The sequence below is a fragment of the Alosa sapidissima genome, chromosome 5 (assembly GCF_018492685.1).
Source record: "Alosa sapidissima isolate fAloSap1 chromosome 5, fAloSap1.pri, whole genome shotgun sequence".
Classification (NCBI taxonomy): domain Eukaryota; kingdom Metazoa; phylum Chordata; class Actinopteri; order Clupeiformes; family Clupeidae; genus Alosa; species Alosa sapidissima.
In genome coordinates, this window is record NC_055961.1 from 22,232,417 (window position 1) to 22,248,903 (window position 16,487).

The 16,487-nt window shown below is 39.7% G+C and overlaps 1 protein-coding gene across 3 annotated transcripts in view; it reads left to right on the forward strand.

Moving 5' to 3' along the window:
* The first annotated feature begins 3,460 nt into the window (after positions 1 to 3,460).
* erg (ETS transcription factor ERG) overlaps positions 3,461 to 16,487 on the forward strand; it is a 33,591-nt gene continuing 20,564 nt past the window's right edge. For 2 of the 3 annotated variants that reach the window (XM_042092170.1, XM_042092171.1), the window contains exons 1-2: positions 3,461 to 3,613; positions 11,751 to 11,832. In XM_042092170.1, the coding sequence (XP_041948104.1) occupies positions 3,483 to 3,613; positions 11,751 to 11,832 (213 nt within the window). In that variant the 5' untranslated portion in view covers positions 3,461 to 3,482. Of the gene's footprint in view, positions 3,614 to 11,750; positions 11,833 to 14,409; positions 14,488 to 16,487 lie in introns of all 3 variants that reach the window. The other variant, XM_042092174.1, reaches the window with a different exon arrangement.

Here is a 16,487-nt window from a genome sequence, read left to right on the forward strand (position 1 = left end):
CAATTTGAAGGGTGATTTATGTTATATCGCTTTTTTTTGCATTATACATTTTTAATTAATTAACATTACTTTGTAGATGTTTTTTTCACTTTGACATTAAAGAGGGGATTTTTGTAAAATCATCAAGATTCCATTTATAAAAGCAGAAATATCCATGGGGGGTGAATACTTTTTATAGGCACTGTAATAATGAATCTGTTCAAGCGTTAAGTGATACATGACATTACTGATCCGGTGTTTAAATATAGGTGGAGACTTATCCTTGAACTAAAACAATGTGCCTGGCTAGGAGAGTTTCAAATGCTATCATCGTTTTTCCCCGGTTGCCTATGCCAAGCCCTTGTGGTACTACTCCAAAAATGGCAATGACTGGTGATGTTCAATATGAATATCTAATTATTCGTTATTGTTATCTCTAGTTATCTAGAGAAAAAAGCAAAAATCAACAGTGGAAAATGGTATGTTGCAGGATTTTAAATCTCATTACATGAGAATCAATGTGTTAAGAGTTTTTGCATGTAAATGAGATCTGCAAATTGTGTTTACTAGGTGAAAAGTGTTTATGGTTTTGTCAACAGTGATCAATAAATGTGTTCAGGTCTCTGAGCATTTGTTCAGAGAATGGGATTTAGTGTTTTAGCAATTGTGAAAAACTGTAAAATACAATTGCTTATGAAATACATAGGAGATACGTTCTATTGGACTGTCTGCACAGACAACCAGATCACAGTTGAGGTAATTTGTGACAAAGCTCCCTCTTGTGTTCTCTTCCTTTAAAACGTCAGTTCCCTCTGGTCTTTTTTTCTGTTTTCAGGATGTTCATATCAGAGATGTTACATTACTTTGACTTGTAGGATTTGTACACGAAGGCTACACAGCTCTTTCCTTAAATATTGGAAGTCTAACATTATGCACACACATCTATGGAACATTTCCAGTCAATGCAATGCACGATATGACACTAAAAATAACAAGAAGCTGGACTTCTTGACTGTGCACTCTCAAAATAACAGTTTAATACTGCACAATTCACTTTAGACCAGTCACTGGCATTATCATTTCCAGTGGCATCAAAATAGCAATGTGTGATCAATGTGCCTGACCACACCTAATTTTTTCTCCGACATGCAAGGGAATGTGCTTTTCATTCAGTTCATCTGTTATAGACAATGAGTGCACCTGACAATGTCATAGACAATGTGTGCACCTGACAATGTCATAGACAATGTATGCACCTGACAGGACAATGATAACTGTGTTGGCCACAAACTAGCAGAGACTGGCTCCACGATGCGCTGGGCATAAGGTACTTCAAAAGTACCACACTCATGATCCAGTTGATCACAGCCATCACGTGTCACGTACCTTCAACAGAAATGGAAAACAGCATTGACAAGGAGAGGAAAGGGGAGAGTGAGGACAAAGTAGACAAGGACCAATTGTATCCGATGAGATTCGAGCAGCATTGCATGCTTGACTATGGTATGTTGTAAAGAATGGGTTGAGCCATGCAACATAATGGAAGGATGGATTTACCAGAGGGCGCTGTGGTGCAACTGGCTACAGCGCCCATACCATAATCGAGTCAGTGTGCCTAAAGTAGTGGTTCTCAAACTTTTTATGTCATTCCCCACTTTGGAGGTGGGGAATTTTCAATCACCCCATCACCACGGCAAAATGGTAACGTTAAAATATTATTTTCACATTTTGGTTCCACATTACATTTCCCGTCTCGGTCCGCAGGATCTGATGATGTTTTAATTCATATGTAGGTCTGTTTTATGACTCCTATGTTTGTGTGTGGCTATTTTGTTTTGAATCTATGATCTTCCTTGCCAAAAAAAGAAAGGCATTATTAAAGATAGGCACAAAAAACAAAACAATTTCCTCTTGTTCTTCGCGCCCCACCTGTCATGTCTCTATTCCCCACTAGTGGGGCCCGCCCCACACTTTGAGAACCACTGGCCTACAGGGACCCAGGTTAGAGTCCAACGGGTCATTTCCCGATCCCACCCAGTTTCTCACTCGAAGCCTGTCACTCTCCTCACTGTCCTGTTAGATTAAAGGTATACATTTTTTTTTTTTTTTTAAAGGATGGATTTGCCATTTAAGAAGATTCTTCCATTGTTGTCTTTAGAGAGCCTGAGATATGGCCAAAGTGCTACATGAGTGCCATACAGTGACAAAATAAGGGTTTTTAAATCAATAAGTGATAAAAGTGTTTAATTTGGAAAAAGATCTGGAGTGTTCTGCTATTTGTGTGTGTGGTTCTGTAAATTGTGTGTGTTTTGACAAAATCCCTGTTTTTGCTTTGCTTAAAAAACTTTGCTTAAGCAATCGTAATCTGTAAAGCACAACATCCCAACAACTAGGCTATGTTAGCAGGTCAATATACTTTAGGATTATGTTGAAACTCCAAGACCTGTGTTTGTTTCTTAAGTGGAACATGACAATGGGGACACTTGAAATAACAGGAGCCTTTCTGCCTAATGCTGGGGGTCTCTGCATGTGTGTGTCTGTCATATTATATTATTTTTCTTTCTCTCCATTTGCTGGCAGACTCCAGGAATGTCTGGCTGCTGAGGGGATTGGGCCAGCACTCGTCCGGGAGCATTCTGAAATGAGAAAAGGAAAAAAAAAACAGGGAAAGTTAGAGACTAGACCACAGAAATGTAAACATGTCTGGAGCTAAAATAACCTCAGCCTTCATTGAAAACACCCCTCATCACAAGTAGTACACTGTGTGCTACACCCAGCCCAGAACTGTCATTAAAAGCCAGTTTGCTCTACACATGGTATTGTTTTGCAAATATAAATATTCAGAACTCAACAGAAAATGCACAGTGATTTTTAAACATCCATTCAGAAGTCATTTTCAGTTTCCAATTGAAAACTGCATTCATTCTAACATGAACTAAATTGTATCGCCTTTGATAGGCGAATATTTGGAATTTGTAAGATTATGTCTAAATCTTTAATTTCAAAAAATATTTAGTCTGACACATTCTGCCATATTCTATATTAAAAGATTCAAAGTGTTTCGTGTGGTTTGTGGTGGCCCAGTCATCTCAGTTTCAGAGATATTTTACTTTTATTATGATAAAGTTGTAGACCTCCAAAAGCAAGACCTTGCAGTTTGACTGATTTGCAACATCTGAACAGTTAGCCTACAACCTGTAGCCTATTATGCACCTGAGCCAGATCTGCTTGTCTTAGCCTATCTTATGACTTAAGATAAAACAAACAGAAGTGGAACGCCTAAAGCCACACAACTGACCAAATGTGTTTCGCTCAAGTTTTCAGAGGACAGCCCAGTAAATATATACCTAGGCTAATTATCGTGGCCATATGGAATCATATCTCCGATTTAGTCTACAAGAATGACAGACGTTTGATGCCATTCAAGCATCACGCACAACCCCCCCCCCCCCCCCTCTTTCTTTCTCTGGAGCGCTCATAGTGGCACGTTGCGATAGGTTATTATGCTGAATGTGGTCTGCTCAGTTGGCAGACCTAACGTAACCTATTGCCTAGGCTACGATAGGTTTATTCAGATCCCTTCACGCCAACAAAGTAGCCTAACCTATGAAGATATCGTCCCTTTCATCGAAACGTAAGTAGCTACACAATTGCATTACAACTTAAGCAGGAACGTTTTGAAATTCAGGGTAGTTTGCGATACTTTATTCGTGTGGTTTTCTCAATTTCATTCGTGTGGTCATTCAACATCGTAATATGTTTATTGAACCACGTTTATTAGCCACTCGTAGCTAAGGTGAGACACTGAGATGCACCTGGTGAGATGAGTAGCCTGCTTCCATTGTCACGCAGTTTGGATGTTCTGTTGCAGTGAGAAGCGAATGGCGAATTCAGTTTAAAGGTGTGATTAAAAAACCTACACAATAGGACAATTGTTAGATAGTTTACTGTTTTTCAATTGCTGACATATGTGTTGCAGACCTAAAAAAGATTGGGCAGTTAAACTTAGGCTACTTACAAAGTATGTAGCCTACCCTAGTTTATTAATGTTGACACCATCACCCTACATCAGCTGCAGTCCAATTCAGTCCGAGATGAGGTTATAGCTGAAATTACACAGAAACTTTAACTTTGTTAGCAGCTAGGCTACCTCCTCAGTTGTTATATGCCTATGTCTATGTTGTCATGTCTCCAAAACACAAACTAAAAGCCTAAAATTAATAGCTGCCTTCCATAGGCTACTGTAGGCTAAAAATGTACTTGTGAGCTGACTGTGACAACATTGATTTGAAACACAAGACAATATGAAAAAGAAGGCATTCATTTCATGACAAAGTAATGCAGTAGGCTAGCCTATATAATCCACAAACATTTTGTCTGTTGAACTTAAGGCAGAACCAAAGGCGACAGAGTACCGATCCAGTGTATGATTGAAGTGTTCCCTTAATTTTTTTGAGCAGTATAGTTTTATGGCATCCAATGGAATGTACCGCCCTATAATCATTCTGTGGCATGCTGATATTGTCCATGTAAAGTTTCTTCCTTGATCATGAAAATACATTTTTGTTTATGTTTGTCCAAATTCATGTGGAGATTCAGCAGATTAGGAAATGCATTACATGACAAAATTATTCTAAACAAAAAGCCTTGCCTTGTTTAAAGTTATGTAAACCAATACTGCTGCCTTGAAATGACAAATCATTGATTTAGTTAATCCCCAGCAATCTTTGCATCCAATAGTTCTAAACTGGCTTAGAATTCCATGAACAAAAGTCTTATGCAAGGCATAAAATGTTTTTTTTTTTTTTAAAGAAAAGACAATGGCTAATTATTGAACCAATAGTTAGAAATTTCCAGTTTTTGAATTTAGATGAATTGGCAAATTTGTAAGAAAAAAAAACCCTGTCCCCCAGCTAGTCCATTATAATGGGGATAGCCTAACACCATGTAGAATACAGAGTATAGTAGAGTATAGAGTATATAGAGTAGGGTGTAGTGTGCTGTTAATATGACATACTAGTCTATGGTACTTCATGACATTATTTATGAATGGGCTATATTAGAATAATGTCACAGTGATGTATAAACTAATGGTGACACCATACTAATAATAGTGTAATAACACCATGAAGTGCTAATTTTTATTTTTATAGGACTTGGGAAAGACTGCCCAATAGTAGCCTAAAACCTCACAGATGTGTTCCATCATCATTCTTTCTCAGCTCATCTAAGAAACGCCAGTTAAATGCTATGCGCTTCACCTAGACTATTGCATTGGCAGGGAGTCTGCATCCATGTAATCTCCTTTGCAATTTGTAAATGTGCTACTTTTCAAACTCATGAAATTGAGTTTAAGATCTAAAACATATGCTGCACCCTCCTGGTCTCTCTTGTGTGGTGTGTCCTATTACAAGTAGACTGTTGTAGTTATGCTTCTAGAAACATAATTCAATATGATGATAAGGAATTTTAAAAACAGCCATCCTGTTGGCACTTGGTGGTGTCAGCAGTTATCAGTTTTTCCATTTGATGATTTTGACTTTTGCACAATATGATCAATAATGCCAGGTCCCGTAACATAATGATTTTGATCATTTGATCAATGAAGGCTGACTCACACATCTTCTGAAGCTGAGATATAAATGCAAGGTGTGTATATGTTCATATATGAGTGGCAAATTACATGTTTTGCAGCCTCTGCTGCTACGTTTACGCTGTGCCTTGGTTATGGAAACTAAACTAGAGTTATGAAGTGTCACCTAGACAAAATGTTTTTATATTTGATCTGTTTATTTTCTCTAAACAGAGGCACATATATTTTCAGTTCAGCAGTTATAGTAGACCCCATGCTCTTTAAAAGAATGATCATGGGGTTCAGTATTGAACTTTGTGGAACTCCACATTGTATTGAATTGCACAGCAGCATTTGAAAAGATGCCATGAGCTTAAAATATGAGGAGGATAACTGGGGTAACTCTTTGAATTGAAATTGAGATAATGTTGGCTTGGATAGCATCAGACCCTGTTAAACACATTCAATCAGCAACAGAGGATGCTACATGTAAGTTAGATAATTTCATCATTAACGGTGGGAAACCATTAGTTAATTACCTGGAAAGGATAGAGCAACATTTGGTGGTGAAGTATACCGAAATGTCACACTGGCATTTAGAGATAAGGAGGTCAACCTTACAGAGATAATATCAAGGCCATAGTAGAACACCAGTTTGGCCTTGGTTGCGACATTCTGTGACATTCAGGAATTTAGAAGCCATAAAGTCTGAGGAGTCATATGAAAATCCTATAACACTCGAATGTCAAATGCAAAAGATGATTCAGGAGGGCAATAAACTGCCACACTAGCATGACAAGTCAGACTCACAAAGATGTAGGGTCTGGGAACTCACCATTCACAGTGCTCAATCCGAGGGGCGGGATAAACGGTTGTCTTTCAAATTCCCTCTGCACGCAATAGGATAGCGCTACCACTCATGAGTCCCATGTGTTTCCCACCAGTGGAGCTATTTGGCTAGTTGATCAAACTTTTGCCAACTTAAAAAAAAGCTTAACTCGTGTCGCGCTGTTTACCAGCAGCAGCATCCATCTTCTTTGTTTTCAAGTAGCAGGGAATTCACTCAGAACCGTTGGAACTCTGCCATCATTATGTTAAGCCCACCCACCGACTCTATACAGCATGTGATTGGCCTGATCGAAGTTTAATTCTTCCAGCTTGCAAGCCAACAGAGAGTTGCTAGACTACCCTGGCTGCAAATTGAATTTTCTGCCGCTAGGGTGCGTCTAGATTTCTAGGCTGCTGCCACACACAAGAATGCATTATTTTCAGACAGACATACTAAAATGTAGTCATATCATAATTCTGTCTGAATATCAATGCATTTTATTCTTTCTTTGGAAATGATTTCTTAATATAAATGCATTCATTTTTTCTTTGGAAATGAAATTAATTGAAATAGTTATCCACTCTCAGCCAAGTCACAGTCAAAATCTAAATCATGGGAAGAGATCTAAATCATTCAAGACATTGCAAGTCATTTACAGCATTTTTAACTCTGGCATACTTTACTGAGTTAATGTGAAGATCACATGGCACAGAGGGCACTAAACCATGAACCACAGAAATTGTCTGTAGGAGAATGACGTTGCTCTTGTTGGCTGGATGGTGATGAGGGAGAGGGAGCAGACAGTCCTATAAAATGCAATGGTGTTCAACTTGCACTATCAGTAGCAAAATGGACATGGCAGTGCATCCGTCTGAATACAGCCTCAGTGTAAATCTTGGAGGCTGTTGTTGTGTCATCATGTGAGAGGCCATTTGAAAATGACCATTTGTAGAGAGGCTATGCAGACAAAAACTATGGCTCAGCTATTGATGTATTTTTCTCATGAAAGGTAGTCGCTCATTCCAGGTTCTTCTGTCTTGTACATTTGTTGAGTTTTGGTGAGTTGCAGTGCAACAGTCACTGTAAACACACCCTAACACATTAGAATGCTAACAGCTACCGTATAAAACCCAAGGAATGGCGCTGTAGATGGCCATAAAAACCTGGACTGGCTGAATGAGTGGGAAGGAATGAAGTGGTAAACCCCATTCTTGGCCAGCTGAAACAGAGCAGAGGTCTGGCTGTCTAATTGAAACCGTATGTGTCTGTGCGTATATGTCTACACTTCTATGTATATGTCCTTGCCTCATGCCCCCCCATCTCTCTCTCTCTTTCTGTCTCATAGACGTACACATGCATGCAGGATGACATGTCCACATGTTTCCTCTGTTGATAGCTTAAGCTATGTCTCAGTGCATTGATTATTCTAGGCCAGAAGTCTTATTTTTGTTCTGTAAGCTGCAGTTTCTTAGCTCTGAGACTGCGAATTAAACCATCCCATAAATCTTCCATTATAGGTAGTAAAAACTAATTTTAGATTTCCTGCTCTCTGCAGTGTCTCGTCTGATTGGTACCACACTTTTAGAGAGGGCCTGTGCTGTTAAATGGCTTAACGCTGAGACATGCACATGAGGTTATAGGAAAGATCTGATTAACAGATTGCTATTGGCTCATTAAAGGTGTTTTATCACATGGTAAATTGGTCAGTAAATACAGATGGGACAAGGTGGTCAGCCAGTTTAGTGAAAGATTACCTTTCAGTGGTAAGGAATTGTGAGTCTGAAAAAAAAAACACTGTAGCTGAGACTTCATAGTTTTTGTCTGCATAGCTTCTCAACTCTGACAAATGAAGTGCAGACTATGTTGTAATTTTGTAATTCCACCACATTATTATCCAGTGTTGTAGTTCAGTCTCATATTTTATGTGAGACTAGCGCAGGTATACGAGGAGACCACACATTTCCAAATGGCCTGTCACATGACTCAACATTCAAGTCTCCCAGATTTGCACTGAGGCTGTACTCAGACTGATGGTGGTCGCCCAGGTGCAGTTTTCCCTCACTGCTCAATACAAAAGCAAATAGCCTACATAACACAGCGGCTTATCAACAGAATGCACACGTAGCCTCCAGTGCTTTGCTAAAATCTGATTTGGTGTGTGGATGCTAATAACTTACAGATGTTATTCCCACTAGCCTAGCCAGGCTATGTGCTGTATATTTTTGTGGCCGGGCATACCATCCTGTAAGAAAATGTAAAGGTTTCACGGCACAGTTTAACTAACTTTGGCAAAAAATAGCAGTAGTCTCTGAGGCTTAGTGTTAATTTTGTCACCTATTTTTAATTTAGTCTTAGTCTTAGTCTTGTGACGAAATGTCCTTTTTAGTCTTTGTCATATTTAGTCATTCAAATATCATTTTTGTTAATCAAGTTTTAGTCGACTAAAAGTCTCGTCGTTTTAGTCGACTAAAAGTCTCGTCATTTTAGTCTAGTTTTAGTCAAAAAGAAAACTAAAAGTATCTTAGTCTTAGTCAGTTTTAGTCAACACATTTTAGTCTTTTTTTTATAACAAATTATTTCTGATTACCATTTGAGTCAAATAGTGTTTCACACATCTCAATTTTCCAACAATATTGTGTGTCCACAGGGCTACTCGTCTGTTATAATTACTCATTCTGATTTTTTGTCAGTCAGTATGTTTACATGCACAGGTAAGTCGAGCTACAGTTATAGCTCGGCTGGGATTTGACCATATACAGTACCACTGTATACCACTGTCATATTCGTAGACCAGTGTTTCTCAAAGTGTGGTCCGGAGATCACTGGTGGTCCGCAAGCTATCCCAAGTGGCCCGCGAGCAGACGTGGTAAAATATAATATAGATGAGTTGTTTGCAATATTGAACCAACTTGTATGTAAAAACAGTTCTGCAACACTGTCTATGTAAGATATGCCAGTTTAAATCATACAGTATGAATCCACACAATAAGCAAAGTGCAAAGACAATAAGCAAGGTGGTTCAGTGAGTAAGCCTATTGTGTAGACTAATTATAGGCTACTGTTGAAGTAGGTCTAATCTTTTTTTTTTTAAGCTAGGGTTAGTTAAGTGGTCCTGAAACTGAAAAAGTTTGTTGAGAAACACTGTCGTAGGCCAAAGTATTAATGTTTTACTCCGCCTCGCTAGATGGCGATATACGGCCAAACACAACACATTCCCCAAACAGACTCTCCATCTTAGCCATAGCTAACTTGCTAGCGAACGTTCCATATTAGCTTACTTGCTAGCAAACTTTGCATCATCAGTCTAACTAACTAGTTAAATAGTTGACATTACATGATGAACATTTTCGTATGGACATTCTGGGGGATGTTAATTTGTATGAGAGAAGCTTCAACTTCTGAGTATGTAGCATTGTGGCATAAAGCTTAGGTAGTTATCTTGCTAACTCTGGCAGAAATCTCCAGTGTTCTTGTTCCATGTAGTTTCGTGTTGCAGCCACAGGGTTGCAGCAACAGCACGTAGACTAGCCTACAGGAAAGCTGTTGCGTATGAACTCATTCGGAATATTTTGAAAACGTAACAGCTAGATATTCTGTCTTCTCATTTTGTAGACGAAAATGAAGAGAGATTTTATCTTAGTTTTTATTTCATGCAAAACATTTTAGTCTCGTCTTTTTTCGTCAACAATAATGCATCTTAAGATAGTCTTAGTCAGTGTTTCAGGACATTACTGCCGTCTCGTCATCGTCTCGTCTTAGTCATGAAAAAAAAAGGTTGTTGACGAACATATTTCCTCTCGTCTCGTCTGATGAAATTAACACTACTGAGGCTATTGTCTGCTTTATTGTTGCTGTTTGAAAAAATTTTGCAGACCTTTTAGGTAGTAAGCGTTGAGTAAGTTTGACGTTTTATGCATTGGGTTCTATCCAATAACTTTAACATTCAGATGGTGAGTGATATTGTAATGAGCATTTAGAGAATTACCCAGGGTCAGTGAATGAGATAACTAGACAACCCTCTCCCTGCTGTCTTTCAGGGGGATTATCTAAATGGGTGTTTCTCATCACCTTTAGAATTTCTGGGGCAGCCGTGGCCTACTGGTTAGGGCTTCGGGCTTGTAACCGAAGGGTTGTCGGTTCGATCATCTGGTGTGTCCGGCCAGTAGAAACGGCAGAAGTGCCCTTGAGCAAGGCACCTAACCCCTCACTGCTCCCCGAGCGCCGCTGTAGCAAGGCAGCTCACTGCGCCGGGATTAGTGTGTGCTTCACCTCACTGTGTGTTCACTGTGTGCGCTGTGTGTTCACAAATTCACGGATGGGATAAATGTAGAGACCAAGTTCCTTGTATACGCCAGTGTACTTGGCCTAGAAACCTGATATACATTTACATGTACAAGACACGAGCACATACTGTACATTCTTATTAATTGTCCATATGTTTTGTTATTTTATATCTACTACTGACACCATAATGTCTTCAATATACAATGCCTTGTTTATATTCCCATTTGAACCCCATTGTTTCCCTAGGGCTGCTTACATATGGGCTATGGCATATTTTTTTGTATTTGTGCATGTTTGTCTCCTCCTTGTGTTGACTTTTTTGTCTAAGTGAGTGTTTTGTGATTGTGTGAAGTTTCGATAACGCCACTCTGTTCCAGAGCCCCAATGCATTAGAAAGGACTGTGGAAGGGCTTAAGCCCTACTGAAATAGTTAAACTTGGCCTATTACAAATGCATTTTGGACCTTCAGTGTGCATATGCATTTACTCTTTATAGTGTATTCAAAACTTTGTGAAACTGTTGCTTATGAAAGTAGAAATAATACACAATGCATTGCTCACATCTATGTGCAGTGCAGCCTATGATTACCATGATTGTACAAGTAGTTATGCTGAGCTGCTATTTGCCACAGGCCAACTGTCTCTATTGTGATGGGTCCCAGATGTGAATTGTGGGACAGGGTGCAGAGGAGATGTTATCTCCATATCTTATCTTATCTCCAGGGAGACTGGTTAACCTTTCTAGGCACACATGCAAAATAATTATTAGGCCTGGGCCATGCAAGTTTATTTATGGTGTGTACTGTGTAGCAAGCTACCAAATGCAAGACCTTTAAGGATACATAATCCAAAATCAAAAAAGAAATGATTGTGGTCATTGTGTTAGATTAGTCTAGATTAGTTTGTCTGTATGAGTGAATTATGTATGCATAAAAGACACACACACACACACACACACACACACACACACACACACACACACACACACACATACACACACACACACACACACACATACAAATCATATTAATTTGTTTAGAAATTGACAGTTTCTCTCTATCTGTCTATCTATCCCTGACAACTTTAGCGCAGTATATTTGACCCATTTCTTCAGATGTCTGCCAGAGGATATGATTCAGTCTGGAACAGACCCAACAGGACACACCAAAGTAAGTGAAAACACAAAGGAACTTTGCCCTGTAGCCAGTCATGGACATCTGCATTGCAAATTATCCATTTCAAACATAGTTGCTACATTTTACACAACGTTCTTACTGTGGTATTGTTTTGTACTCACCTTTTTCTAAAAACATAAATCCATATAATATTGATTCTTCTTCAATTAACCAAGGGGAATTCTGCTTAACTAGATGCATTAAAAGCACAATTTGTCTTGGTGGTTTATACTTTTACTGTACCACTGAATCAATGTGATTACAGTACCAGGCTGAGTGAGTTTCTCTCAAATAGTGGCTCTCCCTCTGGGAAACTAAAGCATATTTACTGTTGCTGCCTCTGATGTCAAATCACTGTCCAAAATGCAAAAGCCCCTGAAGACTTTGCTCTTCCTCTCTTTTGATTTGAAATGAAATGATGCATGTGCAATGAATAAAGGAAGGGAGAACAGTAAATTTGGGCACTGGTCAGTCAGAAATGTGGTCTGAGGGAAGCCTTCCCATTCTTTCCTCCATATTATTGAATTTATGTTGATCTTACACTGTGCAGTATAAAGTGTTGTCTCTATATTTATTTCCAACATTTCTCTATGTTAGCAGCACATATCATTACAGTTTGGTCTCCTAAACTGTTTTGCGCCTACACAGAGAGTTGAATGATATATAATGGCTTTGATCTGAATCCTTATGTACTGGTCAGTGGCTGGTGACTCACAATAAATTCCACAATTTCCTATATGCATTTCCTATATTTTTTCTGAATATAGAACCCTATATTTTGGGGCATTTTGCCTTTATTCAGATAGGACAGTGAATAGTGACAGGAGGCGAGTGGGAAGGAGAGATGGGGTGGGATTGGAAATGACAGTTGATCCGATTTGAATCCAGGTCCCCGTGGGCACTGGCATGTGGTATGAATGCTGCAGCCACTTACCCTGGAAAATCCAGAGTTCTCGCAAGAGCACAATTTGAATTGTCTCTGCGAGACACTCTGGCAATGAGTAATGATGCACCTTACTTTTGTCACTTGTATCAGGGGGAGCCAATCACATCGGTGTATCTAATATAGGCGGGCCAAAGGCGAGCTAAACAGATTGTAGTGTTATCCAATTGCGCCGAAGTCCGGAATCAGTCAGTAAACATTGGTCGTATAGTCTTATCCAATTGCGTGCAGTGAGATTTTCAAATGAACGCTTGGTGCTGCCCCTCGAGTGGGCCATTATATTATTCGTGGCCAGACCCTTAATCTCTCTAGATTACCAGGATCTGGAATCTCCAGGCTAGCAGCCGCTTGCACCCCAACTCCCCCCAAAAACTTTTTTTTGACGTATGAGTTTTTAATTGTGATCTTCCAGGCTATATGATCACATGAGCCACATGAGATTTATTTTTATGGTTTTACAGTTGACAGAATGCATGCCTCAGCCAGCAATCAAGAGTCAAGGAGTTACCATCATAACTGTGTTGGCCTGAATCTATTGATTGTCTCTAGCCTTAAATAATCCTATAATAAAGCTTGATATTGGGAATTTGTTCTTTATTAGTGATACACTCCCCAGACAGTATAACTTTTTGCCATTAGTTCGGATCTTACCACATTGCATTTTTTTTTGTTTATGAACTGGTATTGTTTCTAAAGTTTTCCTAGATGGATTAGATTTTATGTTTTCTTTTCTCTTTCTTTTCATAATTTTAACTACTGAATAATATGTATTCCAGTTATGACACCTATTTAATGTTGTGTGGGTGTAGGATAACACCTGTTGTCAAAAGACCGTATTGGTGAACATGTTCCAGAATCCACAGTATCCAAAAGGATCATTTATATTATTGTCATGGTAATCACATGTTGTTTTGTAGCTTTAATCCCCCCCATATAATTGATTTAGAAATGAAAAATACATGATTGTGCATTTGCCAGCCTTATTCATTGGCTTTTTTTGCATTCAAGTGCCATTTCTGGACCCCCCCCCCCCCCCCCCCCAATATCACTCACTAACAACATAGCAATGCTCCAACTCTGTGAATATATATACATGGCAAGTCACCGTTCTCAGCGTTGCTGCTTGCTTTTTGTGTTGTGGTCATCCTTTCTTTACAAGTTACAATAAGGTCCCCGTGGATACATCTGATTCTAGTCCTTTGAGGACTGTAGATCCTTCATAAATGAAAGCTTGATCCACGCCTGTGAGATGCAGCAGTTAAGCGTTATCCCTGTCCTCACGCTCCAAATTCCTACTGAAAGAACAGGCCAGACACTACACTTTGGGATCCAAGAAATCTGGCATTCAGGAATTTTATTTGCGCTGGGATCAGACTGTAGACCTTTCCTTCTCCTTTTTTCTTTCCCAGATTTTTAGTGGTGTGTTCTTTTCATTTGTCAGAGACTGGGGATAGATGGGTTGTGGGGGGACAAACTTGTGGTCTGGTCACATTCACTTGAGCTTTAAGCAGCCTCCACATGTGCAGAAAACCTGGGCAGATATTTTTGTCATTTGTAAGCCAGCAGATCCTGCTGGTAGCTGCCAAGCTGTGACAGAGGTGCTGACAGACTTGCTCATATGTGCTCAGCTCTAGCAGCACACAGGCCTGCCCAGATGTGCTCGGCGTGGCAGCAGGGGAGACATTAGGGCTTCACAGCACACCAAGGTAATCCCCCCTCGCCTCTCCTCTTCTCTCCGCTCGGCCTCACACTTTCACACACACACACACACACACACACACCTTCATTCTCTGCCTACTTAAGTAGCTGACCCTCTGCATGTGGCACTTTTTTTTCTGCCTGCGTGAAGATAGGAATCTGTAATCACTGTGGTGTTTGTGTGTAAGAGAAGAACAGGCAAACATTTCTGCTTTAACACATTGTGAATGTGGTTGCTGTCGCATGCTAATCCTCAAGTGACTCACCTTTCATTTGTCTTTTTTAACAGTCTCTCTCATCTACGTACAACAATGCATGTGCGTAATAATGCTATAGTCCTATAGTCAGTGTTGACATGTTATATTCCATATTGCCTATTGAAAAGGGACTATTATAACGTTTGATTACTTATGCTGTTGTGGTAACAGCAAAGTTGTGTACCAAGTTAGGCTCATCTGTGTCTTTGGGTAGAATGTATGACTAAGGGCTCTGACGAAGCTGAATAATCAGTGGTGACTTTTTATTTCCACTGTCATGATGACTTACGCTATCCTGCTCAGTACTCCTAGTCTGGTGCACTCTGCCTGTTTGTAATGGCTGTAGTCGCTTTCAACTAAAAACATTCAATGCTCAGTTTTTGGCTTGTTGTGGGACCACAGCTGAGGCCTGCTCTTGTAGACAGGCATTAGTTGTACTGAAAAGCACACTTGTTGCCCCCTTAATTACGTTATTTTAAAGTCACTGGGCAGACTTGAGGGGGATTTTTGTAGTGAAATACCGCTGGTGTGCCAGAGCTTGAAAAAGGTTTTGTGTTTTATCCACCAGACACTACTCAGCTTATTTTCCAGTCTGAAGTAGTTCTTCTGTATCATGCTTTCGTGGTGTAATTATTCAGAAACTGTATTTGCTCAGAAGTTATCTGAATACTACAAAGCAAAAAATTATTTTTACATCTATGTCACTCTAGTAGAGGCTTGTGCTCGAGGAAGATCATTTGTTGTGGATGAAATTAAATGTAAAGATGAATGATTGTTTTGTCAGAAAATATATGTCATTGTAAGGAAACAAGTAAAAGTCCATCCACGTGTGAATGAAAGAATTTGGTTTCATTCCTCCTCTGGCCACGGGCATTCTTTATGGCAGTGATTTCCTGTGGCGTGGCTGCACCCCCACCCCCAGCTGTGAGGCATGACTCATTGCGCTCAGATACCAGTGGTCTGGATCTGACCTAGTGAAATGGAGATTTGGGTGATAGTGGAGTGGAAAGAGATGGCAGGTTCTCTGGTGCAGAGTGAAAAATGCACGCAGCACAGATACAGACCAAACACACACCAACTTAAGATTTATGGGATGCCACATCCCTACATGTACAGTCTCATAGAGTGCATGCCCCTCTCACTGCTGAGTAGGCAAGACCTTGTGGTCTACCACTTCCTGGTCTTGCAGTACATGTAGGGTTATATTCCCTCCCTAAGATCTGAATCTTTTTGCAGAGATGCTTAATTTGACATCATGACATTTCTCTGGTTAACTTTGTCATTGTCATGAATTTTATCATTTGTGAATTTTATAATTCACAAATATGTGGCATGAAGTCTTAGTAAATATTTTCTTCTGAGTTATAGTACAACATGAAAAAGCAATAGTGGCTCTCTGGCCATCGCTATGATATCTGATGATGTAGCACTGCTAAGGAATCTGAAATAGAGAACATATGATTCTCCTGGGAGCCAACCAGCTACCATGCCTGAGGCAAGTGTTTTGTCAAGCAACAGATGGTCATGATGACCAAAAAGGAAAACATATTATTTTTAATATAACTGTCTGGCTATGATGATTAATTTAAGTCAGGTGAGGAGTAGGGCAGCTGAATTCTGAACCAACTGCAGGCGGCAGATCTGGGAATGGTCAATGTCAGCGTATAGAGCATTGCAATAGTCCAGTTGAGAGGTTATGAAAGCATGGATGACTCTCTCTAGATCACTCTGGGGCAGGTAGGCTTTGGTCT